Consider the following 18,394-nt stretch of genomic DNA (forward strand, 5'->3'; position numbering starts at 1 on the left):
TACTGAGACTGTCCCCATACAGTCTAGTCTGCAGTAAACAAAAGAAATACATACCCCTCTTATTTAGAGCAATAAAATGGTCCCAACTCTGAATTTGGTCATTATAAATAAGGTATTTCCATTCTTAGTTTAGCTTCCATTAACTCTCTAATGATTGAATCAAAGAGGAATTAAAATCACTCCCTGAAACTGATGTAGTCTTCTCTCTTTTTTTTTTTGAAAGGCAAGGGGTTAAGTGATTTGCCCAAGGTCACACAGCTAGGTAATTAGTAAGTGTCTGATGCTGGATTTGAACTCAGGACCTCCTGATTCCAGGGCCAGTGCTCTATTCACTGCATGAAGCCTTCTCTTTAAAGATTCATAAATCAAAAGAGACAAAGGCTTTAGACCTGGACATTATTATAACATTAGTTTTAATTTTTAGTAACTAATAGCTGCCTTTCTACTTTCAAATAGGGGAATTATTTAGGCTAAAAGTAGATCAGGGCATACTATACCTGTAATTAAACTACTATTATCTCTATTAATCATAATTGAAATTTAATATCATTTTATCTAATAGTCATCCAAATAATGGCATTTCTGTTTTAGATAAAGAAATATAACAAATATGGCAAAAATAGAAATTTAATAACCTGTGAGCACCCAGTATTGGGGAAGAAAATTGTGTCTAATATATAAGAGAAAGAAGATTTGAAATGAAGGGCACCATCATCCTTAATGATTATACCCAGTTATTGGAGAGGTCTAAGTCATGTAAGGTTTCTATAATCATGAGTTAAGTTCTATAATCATTAAGCTAAAAGCTTAATCTCTCATTTTAGTTTATTGCATAAGAAAAAAAATTTTTAAAGAAAAGCATGAGAACTAGCTTGTAAAATGGAAAACCAACACTACAGTGAGGAAAATCAAGAGTCATTTGAAATGAATAAATGAGCATTTAAATTGAAGAGTGGTTCAGACATAGTTTAGAGCTCACCATGTTAAGAGGTCACCATTTGCATTGAATTAATTGACAATTTTTCTTCTGTCTCTTGTCTTTTAAGTCTACTTTTATAGTTTTAAAGATTCCATGTCCAGAATTACATAAAAAGGGTCCAAAATAATTATCATCATAAAATAGTTTGAGGCAATAGAGAAACCGAATTTCTTTCCTTAAGTTGTTGTGGTTTTCCTTTTTTGCCTCATATACAGAGTTTGCCTGTTCCACAATATTCTGTCATTAATTTTCCTTCTTTATGTGTCCTTTTTTTATGTTGTTGTTTCCAAAAATTCCAGTCAGTTGAGTCTCACATCATTCACAAACTTTCAGAAAATACCTTTTTATAAGAACAGAGATCACAAATGAACATTGATTTAGCTTGGTAAAAGCTTGAGGTAACCAATAGATAATATCAAGAGTGACAGGGATTGTTTGCTTTTCTTTTGTTCTGTCAGAAGGATACCACATTTCAAATTATGAGGCTTTAGCAGTCATATAACACTACACACTTTTCCTTTTCCACAGAAAAGAGAGGCAGGGAAGCAAACAAACTAAAGACACGATTGTCCCTTGAAGGAGAGATGATGTTCAGTTCTGCTGGCTGGCCCTCCAGAGTATCTGGAAGGGTTCCAGAGAGGGACATGGGCTGCAGGCTACCCCCCAGGAATGTCAGAAGTAATGACCAGCCCTCACTTCTGTTCTTTCACTTCCAGCCTGGCCTTGGTGATCTTGCTTTTGTTGTTTTTGAGTCATTTCAGTCCTATCGGACTCTGTGTGACCCATTTGGAGTTTTCTTGCAAAGATACTTGAGTGATTTGTTATTTCCTTCACCAACTCATTTTACAGATGAGGAAACAGACAGGATGAAGTGACTTGTCCAGGGCCACATAGCCACTAAATGCCTGAGGCCAGATTTGAACTTGGAAAGATACAGTGCCAACTAGCTACTCTTGTGATTTTGCTTATGTTTACATAATAGGCATACCTCTCACTTCTGTATGTCCTGTGCTTACTCTCCAATTCCTCTTTGAATCTGGGGAGGATTGTATTAAACTCTTTTGCAATTTTCTAAGTTACTTCCTATTCAGTCAGTCTTATGATTATCCATTTTTTGGTCACCAGTCCCGGGGATCATGATCAGACAGTAATAGAGGAAGTCTTTCCCACTATGCAGAAAGCTTTTTCTCAGTCTTCCCTTCCTCTAGCCACTTTATTAACGAGTTGGAATGAAATGGTGGTATTAGTAGTGTCTAATGGGAGTAAAGGAACCTTACTTTCAGTATTGTTTAAAGTGGTTAAGGTTGTCCTAAAAAGTACTCAGTCCCCAATCACTTTAGATCTTCAAGCAAAGTCTGAATGATCATTTCTCAGGGATATTATAAAGGGCAAGCTTCAGATTGGGCTTGGTTCAAATAATCTCTGAGATTAACTGAGAGCAATGTACCTAAAATATTGTAGGAACCATAAAGTAGATATAAATGTCAGTATTCCTGAGTAAAAGATTCAAGAACAGGGCAGCTAGGTGGCATAGTGGATAAAGCACCAGCTCTGGAGTCAGGAGTACCTGGGTTCAAATCCAGTCTCAGACACTTAATAATTACCTAGCCGTGTGGCCTTGGGCAAGCCACTTAACCCCATCTGCCTTGCAAAAACCTAAAAAAAAAAAAGATTCAAGAACATTTGTTTTGAACAGTACTCAAGAAGTGAGAAGTGATTACTTAAAATCTTCTAGATGCTGCAAAAAGATCATGAAAACATGAAAAAGAAACTTAAGCATTTATTGACATCTTGAAACTGGTGATGTAAAGGAAAAATGGTTAAGAGAAAGGAAAAGAAATCTAATATTGAACAACTGCAATATATGCTTATTTTTTTAATGCCATAGAAAACTCTTGGACCAGATCTACTTATCTGTCTAATTGTTGTTTTACAGCAGTAGAATGGATCTCCAGAACTTTTCATAATGCTTAGGACAGAATAGGTGCTCAATAAATGCTAAGTGAATTGAGTTAGATTGAATTAAAATGCAGGAAGTGTTGATTAAAAATTAAAAATTATGAATGTTTTTGGAAGAAACATTTATGTCAAGCTCCTCAACTTGCAACTGACTGCAATATATTTTCATCCTACTTCATTAGGTCACAAATGACATGACAAAGATACCAACTTTTGAAATAAAGATGATAGCAAATGGGAAATCATTAACAATTGATGACTTCTGGAAATATACTTAGCTTGTTCAGCCTGATTCTGAATACCACCTTCCTCGGTAATATTCCCAGCTTGAAGTGATTCATAAAACTCTGATAAACTATCTCCCTAGGTGTTACATTCAACTTTGAAGAGCTAAAATTTTACAATTCCTTTTAGCTCAAATTGACCCCTCTATAATGAAAGAAAACTGAGTTTTGTACCCTCAGCTTAAAGATTTAGAAAAAGAGGAAATTTCAGGTGATGACAATGCAGTATAGCTGTGTAAAAATTTTAAAAACACATTAATAAGTGGTAATTTTAGTCAAATCATCTTGAATTCAATGAGAATCATCACAAAATTTAGCCAGAAGTTTCAAATTACTAATTACTATCTAGTCTTCTTCCTGTTCCTGTAAGTTGAATATTTGCTAACATTTCATCTTTGCCCCTTTTCTTCTCTCTCAGATATATATTAGCCTTCTCATTTATTGCCTCCCTCTTCAACTAACACCAAGAATGATTGACTGTTATTTGTTGAAGAGATTTTTTTAGAGATCATTTGATCCAACCCATAGGAATCAAGCTATTTCCCAAAGGTTACACAGCTAGTTTCTAACTGTATCTCCATAGCTTGCTGTGTACATCTCTATCTGGAAGTCCCATAAATAATTCAATCTCAATATATTCAAAAATGAGTTTTATTTATTTTGCCACAAATCCACCTCTCCTTCAAACTTTTACATTTCTATTGAATGCACCACCATCCTTCCAGTCACTCAAATATACAACTTCAAGGTCAGCCTCTCTTTCTTTTCCTTTACCCATCTTTCATTCAGTTTTCAAGTCTTATCAATTCTAATCTCACATCATGTCAACTATCTGTCTCATTCCTTCCAAGGACACAGACACTAACCAAGTTCAAGCCCTCATTATCTCATGCCTAAACTATTACAACTCTCTTAATTCATCTTCCCAAGTCTTTCTCCTTTTTTTTCTAGTCTGGTCCCTAAACATATACTAAAATAATCTTCTCACAATTCACCATATTACTCCTTTGCTAAATAAATTTCAATTGCCATTCACAATAAGACTGCAGCCTACCTTCCCATACTTGTTTTAAATATTTCTCCACTTATCTCATTGTAGCCAAAATAGCCTATGTGTTATTCCCCTTAATTGGTCTTTACTCTCCCTTCATTTTTGTGTTTGTTTTATTCCTCCTCATTTTTGCCTCTTTGACTACTCATCTTCTTTTAAAGTTTATCTAAGACACCTTTCCTGGTCTTAGTCATTAAGGCTCTCACCTTCCCCTCCCTAAATTAACTGGTATTTTCAAATCTATGGTATGTTTTGTACAACAAGATGTTGTAAGCTACTTGAGAAGCAGGAATGGTTTTGTTTTTGTCTTTGTGTTACTTGCATCTAATATAGTGTCAAAATTCCAGTAATTAATATTCATAATGAAAATCTTAAGACTCTAAAATGTTTTCATTGCCCAAGAAGCAATTTCATACAAAACTTGGAGATGAAAACATTAGTATATTAATTGCAGTGTAGCCTTATATGTCTTTTGAAAAAAAGACTATATTTCAAATTAAATCCATAGTCTATCAGGATATAACACTGGAGTAGAATATATAGACAACATCTCAAGATGCTAGAAAAATCCAATCAGGACTATTGAAGATTATTTTATTCCAATGTAGAACCAACAGTTCTTATATTCTTTCAAGCAAATTAAATCAACCATGTGATTATAATCATTAGATATTAACTTGGTTTGGCCACATATTGATGGCCAAATCTGCACTCTTTGATAAAAACTGTGCTTTAAGTTGAACAGAAGGTGCTAGAGGAGGACAATAAAATTTAAATATATATTTTCAAACAAGCCAACATTCCCAATATTACCATATTAACTTTCCTTATACATAGGTCCGAACATGTCATTCTTCAATTCAGAACCTTCGAGGATTATTGCTTTCTAACTAAAATCCAAACTGCTTATCAAAACCTTTCTTCAAGGTTCTCTTCACTCTCACCCTACTCTTCTTTTCTGGGCATAATTCACATTACTCTAGCCATCACATCCATCCACTGCAGCCAGACTAACTGTTCAAAGATTCTAGTACACACTTAGTGCTTTCCCACCTTTGTGTTTTTGCTCATACTGTTCCTTCCCCTGAAAGTCTCCCCAGCCCCAACTACAGGAGCTGCAGCTATTGAAATTCCGCCCCTTTCCTTTAAGATCTTGCTCAGACATTGCCTTCTCCATGAAGCATTTCCTGATTTCCCCCCACTTAAAACTTACATTTCCTTCCTCAAACCTTGCATAGCCCTTTGTTTATAGCTCTCTTGCATCATCTTTTTTTGTTTGGTTACTTATTTTTACATCTCGTATTGAAACACACTACCTTTCAAGAATTTCTAGCATCAGACCCACAAAAGAGAAGAGGTGTTGTTCAATTGACAGCATTCTCAGTAATATCTGTATTATTTTACTTAGTTGAAGTCTATGAGGAAACATTCCATAATGCTAGGTATGAGTTGAAGATGTGAATGACAAGTAAGATAGCTAAGGAATAATAGAGAAAAGGAGAAAAGAGGAGAGAGAGAGAGAGAGAGAGAGAGAGAGAGAGAGAGAGAGAGAGAGAGAGAGAGAGAGAATAAAAAAAGAAGAGAAAATATTGTCCATCAGATCTGAAGATGCAATGAAGTTAGGAGGGATAGGAAACTTTTGCATGAAATAACAGAATCAAAATGCCAAAAGCTTTCATCCACTTGGCATGGAGCTCTGAAGCTAACAAAATAAATTTAATAGGAAAAAAAATGTAAAGTTCCATACTTGGATTTTTTAAAAATCATCTGCATAAGTACAGAATGGAGATGTGGTTATAGCACTGATTATGTGAAAAAAGACTGGGGGGGGGGGTTAGAGAATGAAAACTTCTGTAGCTGTCTATACTCTGGTTTAGTGGGGGGGGAACTAATTTGACCTAAAAGAGCATTAATAAATTATAATGTGCAGGAAAAAGGTAGTATACATCCCTTGGACCTTGCCATACTCAGACCACATCTGAAGTGTGGTGTCTGGTCCTGGACTTATTTTAGGAAAGTCTTTGGCAATCTGTTATGCATTTTTAGGAGAGGAAAAATGAAGCCATGTCACATAAGAAGCTTTGAAGGAACAAGAAATGTTTAATGTAGCAAAGAGACAGCATCATGATAACTATCTTTAAGTAGTCTAAGTTGTCTTGGACAAGAATAAATAGACTTGTTGTGCTTAGATTTAAAGAACAAAAACTCTAATAAATAAGAAGCAAAGTTTCAGTATAAGAAAACTTCCTAAAGAACTGCATGACACTGGATTGGGTTGCCTCATAGAGTAGTGAGATTCCCATCACTTAAAAGTATTCAAAAAGAGATTAAACTACCAAAGCATTTGTACATTGAATTACATGTTGACTTAGTAGATGACTTCTACAATTTCTCTTTAGGATTATATAATTAGATATAATCTAACGACAATCCAACCACCCCAATTTAGAGATGGAGGAGTCGACAGTGAGTTTGTCTTCTGCCTAAAGTCACAAATGCAACCAGCAGTAGAGCTAAATTTTGAACCTGGCTTTTCCAACTTCAAGTCTAGTCCAACAATCTAAGCTCAGCAGTTCTGTGATTTGCTGATATGCTATTTCCTAGACACTGTAGGAAAATAGAGAGGAATCTTAAGACAGAGCCCTTAAGATCATGAGGCTCTTTGAGCAGATACAAATCAGAAAAAGACAGCTCACATTCTGAAGCAATCAAAGAAAAAGCTCACCATGGGCTGGTGTGGTCAGGGAAGCTGTGCTAGAGGAGGTATACTGCGACCTAGGACTCAGGCAAGCATTTAGCATCAAAAAAATGAGTTCTAGGCAAGCATCTATCACAGCACAATAAATACATAGATGAGAGCACAGGAATATACAGTAGATATCTCATGTATGAATGCAATCTCAAAGAAGATTAGAAGGGCTTATGAACCCTAAATTCTAAAACTCTTTGAACCAAGAGGATGAAAAGTTGAAACATCATATTCTGTTCAGACCATTGGGAAAAAACTAGGGAAATAACATGAATATTGTGTTTTAGAACAAATAGCTTCACTTTTCACCCACCTCTAATTCATACTTAGTGTTATGGAACATTATCACATAGACCTTCATCTAAGGGCAGCTAGATGGTGCAGTGGATATAGCACTGGCCTTAGAGTCAAGAGGACTGGAGTTCAAATCCAATCTCAGACACTTGACTTTTACTAGCTGTATGACTTGGACAAGTTACCTAACCCTGACTGCTTCACATCCAGGGCCATTTTCAGTCATCCTGATTCATATCTGGTCACTGGATCCAGATGACTCTGGAGGAAAAAGTGAGACCGGTGCCTTAACACAGCCCCCCTCACTCAGATCCATAGCATGTGCTTGTCATGATATCAATCACCTCAAGAATGAAAGACAAATATCTTCAGACCTTTATCTAGATAACTGATACAGATATGCCGAATAGATAAGAGAAGGGATAGTCCAGAGGGCGCATGGCCAGTTAGGTTTTTAGAAATAACCGAATCATGGGATGACAAAAATATTCTACCAATAGGGTAGTGGAAGTAGGAATAGAAAGGAAATGGGTACAAGTGATAATACAAAATTAGTAAGAGTTGGTAATTATGGATGAATGGTACTCTACAATCTAATTTCAAACACAAATAAGCTCTTGTTGAGGATATTTGCTAATTATGATGTTGATCTGAGCTTTCCTCTTTCCTGTTAAGTCATATTTCTAAAACTATACCCCAAATTATAGGGAGTTACATTTCAGGAACTGTAGCATTTAAATAAAAAAAAAATCATTTTATTTTGCACACATACATGCCCAAACACAAATACTGATCTTTAGGGCATACATAATAAGATCATTAAGCCCAAACTTTCCATATGGAACTTGATCAGTTGCAGGTATTGAAAAGGACCTTTTCATAAGTATTGAATTCTTGCTCTTATTTACAGATCTTGGAATGAAACAGGTTCTGGGAGTATGAACCAGTAAATTAGAAGACAACTATTCCCAAAAATATAAGATTTTTGTTACGATAATCTATTAGAAATAAATATTTTGTCTCTTATTACTTATGTTCTATTGTAGTATTTTTTGTAGTATTTTATGGTAGTATTTTATTGTAGTATTTATTGTAGTATTTTAAAAATTTTTTAATTTTAAAATAATTTGTAATACATAATAAAATTGATTAATTAAGACTATTACTGGGGGTGGCTAGGTGACGCGGTGGATAAAGCACCGGCCCTGGAGTCAGGAGTACCTGAGTTCAAATCCAGTCTCAGACACTTAATAATTACCTAGCTGTGTGGCCTTGGGCAAGACACTTAACCCCATTTGCCTTGCAAAAAAATTAAAAAAAAAAAAGACTATTGCTATATGTAGATCAAATCTGAAGTTTAGGCCATCATGCAATAAATACTTAATAAAATGTTTGTTGGTTGAATATATTATATTATAGAAGGAAATTATATATCATATATTATAATAGAAAACATATAATACAATATATATAATAGTGGGAAAAAAGTACAAGATGATTTAATTTTGTCTTTCAGTGATAAACATGTTGGTAAAGTTTATTCCAAGTCTACGTCTTTTTCGGATTATGTCAGAAAATCTCTAAAGAAGCTTGAATTAGATGACTCCAAGGTTAGTACCCAATTACCGAATATTTTACTCGATTACAAAACAATGAATGAAGTGAGGTGTCAGAATACTTTGCTTACATTTTCTGCCATGGCCTTTAAGTGAAAGTTGTATAAAGAACAAATCACAATCTTTTCTATTAGAAACAATATGCCTTCCTGTGAAGGTTTTTTGTGTTATATAGCTAAAAAGAAACCAAGACTTGATATCAAAATCATACCATGTTTGTGAATGAAAATGAGAATTAAAAGTAAATATAGGGGTGGCTAGGTGGCACAGTGGATAGAGCACCCACCCTGGAGTCAGGAGTGCCTGAGTTCAAATCCAGCCTCAGACACTTTAACCTAGCTGTGTGGCCCTGGGCAAGCCACTTAATCCCATTTACCTTGCAAAAACCTAAAAATAAAAAAAATTTAAATTAAAAAAAGTAAATTTATTTACTTAATAATTGATTTAACTTTGGAAAATTTTCTATTTTAAATATTCAGAAATTTTTTTAGACATTTTATTTTTATTAGCCAAAAAGTTCTTCTCTCTGAAAAATTTTAATTATTTACCTAGTCAGTTAATTAATTTGTCTTTGAGTGAGTGCAACCTGAAAATTCAAAACTCCATGAAAGATTCAGGGTAACACTTGAGAACATTTTGTGGTGACCAAAAAAAATGGATCGATAGATAGGACTGCTTATTCTAGCATGGGAAATGTAACACAGTCTTCCATTTTCAGGATATATATTGCTCTTTAGCAGGGATGTATTTAAAGCATCATAATATTTGAAAAGGTATTTATACTAAATTGTGGTTATTGGAGGGGATTCTTTCTCAGGTCTGGGTTAGAGGAACTCCCCCATGAGGTTCCTTCCCACTGAGGCTTGTTGAATCTAAAAACTAGAAAAAAACACTTAAAGGAAATGAAAAAAATGTTTCATGAGAACAAGAAGTTAAGAAATAACAGCTACAGCTTTTTAATTCTTGAGTTGAATTTCCAAATACTCACTAAAAACAAAGTAGGGGCTTATGTAAAATATATTTGGTAAAATCTCTACTTAGAAGTAATGGACTTTTATAGGAATCGAGTGTCTAATTGGCCCTGGACATATCTTATCTACCTCCCAAAGGTTTCCTTTACCTTTTTCTTTATAGAATAGTGTGGTTCATTTTCAATTCAATTCAGTAAATACTTATTAAGACTTAATGTCTGACTGGAATTATGCTAAATACAAAAAAACAAAAGACAGTCTCTACTCTCCAGTTGCTTACAGTCATTGGGAAGACAGGACAAAGGAAGCTGAGAGGTGGGAAAGGACCATAGGGCTCCTAGGCTAGGAGGGTCCACAAGGCTCTGGCTAGGGGCAGGAGCCAGGAAAGCTGCTGATGGACAATGGCTGGAAATGTTGAGTTGTCCACTAGAGTCGAAGAAATGGAAAGGTCCTGGAAACCGTGTTCAATCTCATGGTCAGCAGGAGCCTCATGTGCTCAGTCTTAATTCACTGATGGGAAGGGACCTTAGCAAGCAGTTCACTCCCTGGGTAACAAACTTTTAATTGTGTGAGTGGAAGTTACTAATCAAGTGAATCTCAGCCTAAATTATTTATGCTATAATCACTCCCTAGGAGCTATGGTTTTAGTTCACTGAGGAACATGCTAGATTGAGTCTGAAGATCTGGGTTCAAATCCTCTCTGCTAATAAGAACTTTTATGACTTTGAACAAGTTACTTAAATTCTCAGGATCTCATTTTTTTTAATCTAAAAAAATATGGGGATTAGACTAGAATTTGGTCAGCAAACACTGACCAGTGCACCAAACTCCTCTGCAGCTCGGTTTTATTTTTTTGTGATAAAATAAATAGTAAAACTTAAAGATTTTTTTTTATAAACCTAAATAAAATTGTATTTTAAAATTTTTAAAAATTTCTTAAAGGGTCATATAAAAATGGAAGTAAGCTGGATTTGTCCCTTGCAGATCATAGCTCTTCAACCCTCTGGTGTAGATAATCTCTAAGCCCTAGAGCTATGTTGTAATAATCCTAAATAAAGATTTTCATATATCACAAGAAGCTCCCATATGCAAATATTAATCATATTTCCTCAAATATGTCCCCATTATATACAAACCTTAATGGAACAAAAATATTTTGCATAGTACATTTATTACAATACTAAGAGAAACAAAAAAGATAAGGTAAAAGAATAATTTCATGAAGCACATAGAGTCGTTAGGAAAAAGTTTTAAGTGAAATAGCATCAGGCTAGAGCAATGGTAATTGCCAAATGAAACTTTCACTAATTTTGCTGGTGATTTTATTTTATTTCTTCAGGACAGAGTTTTCTTAACCAGTTTTTTTTTTAACATTTTGGTAACTTCCCAAATGCTTCATTTTCTTCATAATCCTATGTACTTCATTTTAAGCATTTTAAAGGCATTGTCTGAGAAGGGCTCAACATTGCAGAATCCCTGTTATCCAGTTAATGAATTAATTTGTCTTTGAATGAAAGTGTACAAGATGATTTAATTTTGTCTTCTAGTGATAAATATGTTGGTAAAGTTGGTTCTGGAAACATTAAGGAAAATAAAGGGAGACAAGGAGACCAAAGATGAAAAGATAGAGATAAAATGTAGAAACTGAAAAATCAATAAGCAACTACAGAAAGAGAACAGGAAAAAAAGGAGAGAGGAAGCTAGGTAAATGGTCAGGAATACACAGAATGCTAGAGAAGAACCCAGTGTCATTTTGTATTCATTTTATATATCCTGATCCTTGTCATTCCAGTGTGGAGGGGAATATTTTAACCCGAGCCAATTGAAAATAGATTCTCCAATCTAGTTTTATGTCTAAACCAAAATGACATCAGCACTCACATGAGTTTCTAATCACTGAGGAAGGCAACATGCCTTCAGAAGTCTTTTGATTAAGTTGGTGTTATAGCTTCCTAATATTTACAAACTATTACATTTATACAAATGAATGTGTTGAATAAATATATATCAGTGTGTTTCTGATCCTGCAGTGAACATCTGTTAGCATTCAAAATTATGTAAACAGGGGAAGTGTCTAGAAAATCTTCTAACGTGCTTCTGGACAGGTTCTTTGCCCTGAAAAATTACTTGAAGACGTGTCAAGTAAAACAGAACACTCTCAGACAAATCATTATCATTCCAAGTAGGCCAACTCTGCATGTGCTAGATATAAATATGGCGGATAGCCAACCTCAAAAAGGAATTCAAGGTGACAAATCCCAAAGTCGTTTATGAAAGACAGCCTTGGGCCTTCTTCTCCTTAGACAGAGCATTTGTCATTCCAACGGTTCCATTTGGAGACAGACAGAGACTGCCAACATTTCCATCATGAATCCCATTTTTTAAAAAATGGGTGTTTCAAATATTGCTGGTTTAAATGGCCTCCCTAGTAATTCATGAATAGAAAATTCTGAGAAAAAAATATGTCTTAAGAATGTGTTGGGGGGGGGACTAAGTGGTGCAGTGGCTAGAGCACCAGCCCTGGAGTCAGGAGTACCTGAGTTCAAATCTGGCCTTAGACACTTAATAATTACCTAGCCAAGTGGCCTTGGGCAAACCACTTAACCCCATTGCCTTACCAAAAAAAAAAAAAAGAATGTATTTTAGGAACATAGGCAACTATGGTCCCTATCTAATGAATTCCTTTCATTTTTGTATCTTTTTTTTTTTAGATTTTTCAAGGCAATGGGGTTAAGTGGCTTGCCCCCAAGGCCACACGGCTAGGTAATTATTAGGTGTCTGAGGTCAGATTTGAACCCAGGTACTCCTGACTCCAAGGCCGGTGCTCTATCCACTGTGCCACCTAGCCACCCCTCATTTTTGTATCTTTTGAGGGAATAATTAGCTGCTTCAGTAATTAGATTCTATTATAGACTGTTAAAAAAAAGAAATATTTCAGATTATGGAAGAGAAGTTCAGTCTGACTGAACATATTCCTGAGTACCAGGATCATAGCAATATGTCCTCAAATATATCTTATATACAAAATGACCTCAGAATAAAACTACAACAATCCTTTTTACTTTCATTGTGATAAAGGCATTCCTTTTTATGATAAAACTGTAAGATTTACCAATACTTAGCTTTAATCACAAAGTTCTCACAATTCCCATCTCACTCACATTATCAATGATTTTTACACTTATAACTAAAGTAATCATTCCTCTTCAACTTTTTCTTCTGTCAATCTCTGGGATCTGAGGGGGGGAAAAATCAGAATTTCCTTTCAGTTTATATTTTTTTTTTTTGCTTCTGAACAAATGTGTTTTACTCTTCAGAATATTTATTAAATCTCAGTATCTCATTTATTCTTATTATTTCTATCTCTCTTCCTTTCCCCTCTCTCTTTGTCTTTTTTCCTTTCTGTCTCTCATCTCCATCTCCCTCTCTCTCTCTCCCTCCCCCCTTTCTGTCTTTCTCATTCCCTCTCTCTTTCTCTCTTTAGTAAGTCTTTAACTTTATATCTTTTTTTGAGGGACATCAGTAAGGTTAGAATATTTGTCATTAAGTAGTATAGGAAGAAGGGAATCAAGTTAGAAATTAAGATAGGATCTCAGAGTTAAAAGAGACCATCTAGTCCGACTTGTACCACTTCTCTGATAAACAATAATCTTATGCTCTGATTTTCATTAATTAAATCTTCACTGTTCTTTTCTGAGCTCCTTGTTTACACAATGCTTCAATATCTTCTGTTATTTCTTGTGCAAGTGATCTCGAGGTACTTTCAGACAGAATTATTGGCATAGCTGTCCAGAGGATCTAAGTTAAAATCAAGTCATCCCTCTCCCTGTTAGCATTTCATAGCCAATAAGAATTCTCAGAAAGTCTCAGAAAGTTCATACCTTATAAGACTTGAGGTTTGTTATAAATTCTATAGTTGGTCTCAGAACTAGAAATCAATCAAATTCTCAAATAACTAATATAAGCAGCACTTAACATAGATAAGTGTTTTGTGTTTTATTTTTTTGTTTTACGGACCTGACTATCTTTTCTAAACTAAAGTCCTAAATAAATTCTTTACAAGATAAAACTATAGTTAAACCAGAAAGATCATTTGATTTAGTGAGGATGAGTACCCGTCTTTGCTCTAGTCTTAATCTCCAGTCTTGTCTGTCAATGTACACATCATTGAACCTCTGTAAGACTTAGTTTCTTAATCTATAGAATGGAGTAATACTCTTGGCACAACTTACTTAATGGACATATGTAGAAAGTGATTTGCAAACCTTAAAGCGAAAATTTAAGCTAAAATATTATTTTTTTTACTCTAAACTCCATCACATCTATGGAGATTTAACCTTCAACCCAGATCCATTCACACCTTCTGATTTTCTATAATTTTGTTCCACGTTATCATGTATATCCTCTCCAGATGGGCTGACTTTGTCTTTTTAGAGAGACATTTTTAAATTTCATTTAAAAAGAAGTGGGTTTGGTGTGTAGAGAGATGACTTTGGCCTTAGGACTGGGCTTCCAATCTTTCTTCTGATAGATACTGGCTTTATGAACCTGGGCAAGTCACCAGGGCTCTAGGTAATTCTCTATAAGTTGTAGTTGGTGCCACCCTTCTCTGCCACCCCTTTCCACAAGTTCAGTCCCTCTTAACATTTTCTAAGTCCCTATGAAGAACCCAATATATCTATTTAACAATGTAAGCAAAAAAAGTTTACTTTGGACACTTAGGATACCCCTGCCAAGTCATGTCCTTGAATCTTTCTCTCCATAGAAAACCTCTGAACCATCCTTCTACTGAGCTGCAGCTTCTTCTGGTTTCACTTATAGCAAGAATGTGAGGATTAACATGACTTAGTTCTTTCGTGGAATAATCACTTGTCACTTGGACAAAGACTGCATTCTTAGAGTACTGACATTGAAAATAATGTTTGGGGGGGTGAAGACTGGCCTTCTGTTTGAGTGATTTAAGGAATTCCCCACAAGAAAACCATCAGTGCAAGTCATAATATTCCCAGAAATTTAGCCTTAGCTGGTGACTCACAGGTTAAGTAACTCGCCATGCAGTCAGTTTGCCGAAGGCAGAATTTGATCTCAGGTCCCCCGACTCCAATTACCAACCTTCTATCCACTATACTGTGGTGCCTTAATGTTTATAAAACATAAAAAGTATGATTCTAAGCACCCTTCCCCCTTTTCCACTGCTGTGTCCTCATTACTATAAAAGTAGAAAGGGGCAGTGCAGGATTGCATTTTTTACTTTGTATTTTTCTTTGTTTTCATCTGTTGCTATGACCAACAAATTCATCCTTAATTGTCTAACCTTCTAATGATATATGGTATTGTATCTCCAAAGGCCAGAAAATTAATACTAAACTCAGAGTTAAATTAAACAATCAAAAGTTATGCTTCAAATATGATTTTTTTTGAAATATACTACTTTCTAATGACAATACATCAAAAATTAGATTTTTTTTCTTTAAAGAATAGAAAAATAATCATGAAGCATTGCAGTTAATCCAAAGAGATTTAACACTTTCCATATCAAAATCTTCATCTCTTTCTCTTAGCAACTCTGTTGTTTACAGATGTTCCTATGGTAACCAATAGTCTTAGAATGTTAAGATAATGTTATTGAAAGAAAAAGGAAAAAGAAAAAACAGGTTAGACTTTTTTCTCATTCAGGAAAGAAAAAACAAAAGCCTTATATGTCAAGCTTCTTGTAATAATCCAATATTTTAAACAATAAGAGGGGAAAAAACATTTAATTTCATAAAAGTTAACTACTTCCCACCATTATTATCATTATTATTATTATTATTATTATTATTATTATTGGAATAATCCACTTCTGCTGATCATAGGATGTGAGGTTTGTTCCAAAATGTTTCCACTTTTCTCAAACCTCTAACCCTACCCCAACCTTCCACACTTAAAAACTCCTTAACTAAAAAATATCTTCTACTCTTTTTCAGACTTCAAAACTCATTATCATCACTTTCCCCTGGCCTTCTGTAGCTAGGGATGTCTCTGGATCAACAGGATTCATCCTTCTAGCTGGATCTTTCATCTCATACCTCCTCCACATCTTTCTTCCATAATCATCCTCTCCTTATAACATATATCTTTAATCTCCCTTTCCCCAATGCCTACACATGTGCTTAGGATCTTTCAATCATAATTTTTCTAAAAACCTTTCCTTGACCAAGTTCTCATCCACCAATCATTACATCTTAACTCTCATCTGCACTGCTAAACTTTTTCTAAAATCTTTTTTTTCTCAATAATGTCTCTTGATTTTTCATTATCTATACTATTCTCAACTCTTTATAATCAAGTTTTTTCCACTGCTCTAAATCAAAGTGCTTTCTGAAAAGTCATAGCTGACTTTGTGATAAGCAAATCCTATGGTCCTTTCAGTCTTCATCTTAAACCTCCCTAGCACTTCAGCCACTCCTTCCTATCTACTCTTTATCCTGTTTTACCTTCATACTCTTCTGATTCTCTTATTTCTTTTCTCTAGGTGGGCATTATCCAGATTTCTGTCTTTGGCACTATTCCATTTTCTAAACCCTGTCCACTGTTAGTTCTGCTTCACACATTCATTATTTCAAGTATTTCCTCTATTCTCATTCTCTCTCTCTCTCTCTCTCTCTCTCTCTCTCTCTCTCTCTCTCCTTTCCTCCCCCCACCCTTTTAAACTCTTTTAGGACACCCATAGTAACAAGTATGATTTAGATGAAGATCTACCAAAGGAAACAGAGCAACAAGGTGCCAGGAGGAGAACTTGGAAAAAGCAGTGTCATTAAAACATAGAAAGAAGAAAATCTCAAGGTGAAGAGGTCATCAATAGTGCCTCCAGCAGCAAGGAGTTCAAGCAGTATTAAGAAAATATCATTAGATTTGTCAATTTAAAAAGCAGTTCTATTTGAATGATGAGATTTTAAGCCAGACTGAAGAAAGTTAAAAAGAATGAGAGGAAAGGAAATGGAGACCCACTTACTGAAAGCCTTGTCAGGGAGTTTATCCCCCAACATGGAAGCTTGGTATATGATGATAACTCAGTTGGATGAACAGATCAATAAGTGTATTAAAGAGACATTGCCATGTTTGTAGCAGCAGGGAAATAACAAATAGGTAGGAAAATATTTTAAGATTAGTTTGAATAAGAGTGATATAGTGATTCTGGAGAAGACAGAATGGAAAGAGGTCCCTTATGTCCCTAGGGAAATTTGTATTAGCAAAGAGAAATGTCACTTCTCATGTGAGACGGTGCAGGAAGAGAGAGTGGTGGAGAGCAGGCAAGTGATGTGAGATGAATCTGAAGAGAGAAGATGGAGCTCTTGGTGAAAGGCTCCAGTTCTTTCAGTAAAATCGGAGGCAAGGAACTCAACCAAGAGGATTGGGAAAGATAGCCATAGAGAGAAAGAAATGTTTTGAAAAGTTTCTAGGCTCAACGGGATAGTGATTCAATTAGGGAGATGTGAAAGCATCGCCTTGCCCCAGTGAGGACCAAGTTGAGTTAAATAACATGAATTTGGAGTGAACCATTAGCTTCTTGATGGGAGGAATCCAAGAATGGTGCTTCCTGGGGACAAGAGAAACAATAAGATAAGAAGGGAATGGATAGTGGAATTGGTTCACCAAGGGGTCAAGATGACATGGGAGGAGAATGTAACCAGGGATGAAATCTGGGAAAAGACTAAAGGGAGAAGTGATTGTAGTCATGATGATGACCCAGAATAGGAATCGTGGCTGATTCAAATTAAAGAGTATCTTAAGGTAGACATAAAGGGGTTTATCAGGAGAAAGGATAAGTACAATTATCAGATAATGGTCCTTCCAAACAAAGTCTGCCTGTCAAATTGGTTTAAAAAGAAATGTTTCGGGTTTGTTTGGTTTTTGCAAGGCAATGGGGTTAAGTGACTTTCCCAAGGTCAGACAGCTAGGCAATTATCAAGTGTCTGAGGCCAGATTTGAACTCAGGTCCTGCCTGACTCCAGGGCCAATGCTTTATCTATTGTGTCACCTAGCCACCCCGAAAGAAATGCATTAAAGAGCAATCTCAGTTGTGTTTGAACTGGACAAGGTCCAATGGCCCTTCTAATTCAACTCAGAGTGGGAGGGAGGTAATTAATGTGATTTTGAAGTCAAAGTAAAAAATAATGAATCATATTATCTTGAATGTTTCGTACCCTTGCAGAAGATGAAAAAGTTTTGTTAAACTGAATTGCTCCATGCCTCTTTACAAGAGAGGAGTATAGTGGACCTTAGCAGAGTGCAACCTGACCAATGGACTAACTTCTTTGGCTTAATTATTTCTTTTTTATTACGATAGAGTTTTTTAAGGGAGAGGAGAACCAATGGAAAGTGAAGTGACAGCAATTTTGAAATTTGAAAAAAATGAAGGGCAGCTAGGTGGCACAGTGGATAGAACACTAGCCCTCAAGTCAGGAGAACCTGAGATCAAATCCCGCTTCAGAATTTACTAATTGCCTAG

General features: G+C 35.3%; 1 protein-coding gene and 1 long non-coding RNA gene across 3 annotated transcripts in view; one reads left to right on the top strand and one right to left on the bottom strand.

Moving 5' to 3' along the window:
* The window catches only part of METTL25 (methyltransferase like 25), a 178,068-nt gene that overhangs the window by 156,403 nt on the left and 3,271 nt on the right, over nucleotides 1-18,394 (top strand). For both annotated transcript variants that reach the window (XM_074226524.1, XM_074226523.1), the window contains exon 9: nucleotides 8,833-8,926. In XM_074226524.1, the coding sequence (XP_074082625.1) occupies nucleotides 8,833-8,926 (94 nt within the window). The remainder of the gene's footprint in view (nucleotides 1-8,832; nucleotides 8,927-18,394) is intronic.
* The window catches only part of LOC141515166 (uncharacterized), an 86,496-nt gene continuing 81,149 nt past the window's right edge, over nucleotides 13,048-18,394 (bottom strand). The window contains exon 4 of the long non-coding RNA XR_012476233.1: nucleotides 13,048-13,139. This is a non-coding gene — a long non-coding RNA (uncharacterized LOC141515166). The remainder of the gene's footprint in view (nucleotides 13,140-18,394) is intronic.

This window comes from Macrotis lagotis, chromosome 2 (genome assembly GCF_037893015.1).
Source record: "Macrotis lagotis isolate mMagLag1 chromosome 2, bilby.v1.9.chrom.fasta, whole genome shotgun sequence".
Classification (NCBI taxonomy): Eukaryota; Metazoa; Chordata; class Mammalia; order Peramelemorphia; family Peramelidae; genus Macrotis; species Macrotis lagotis.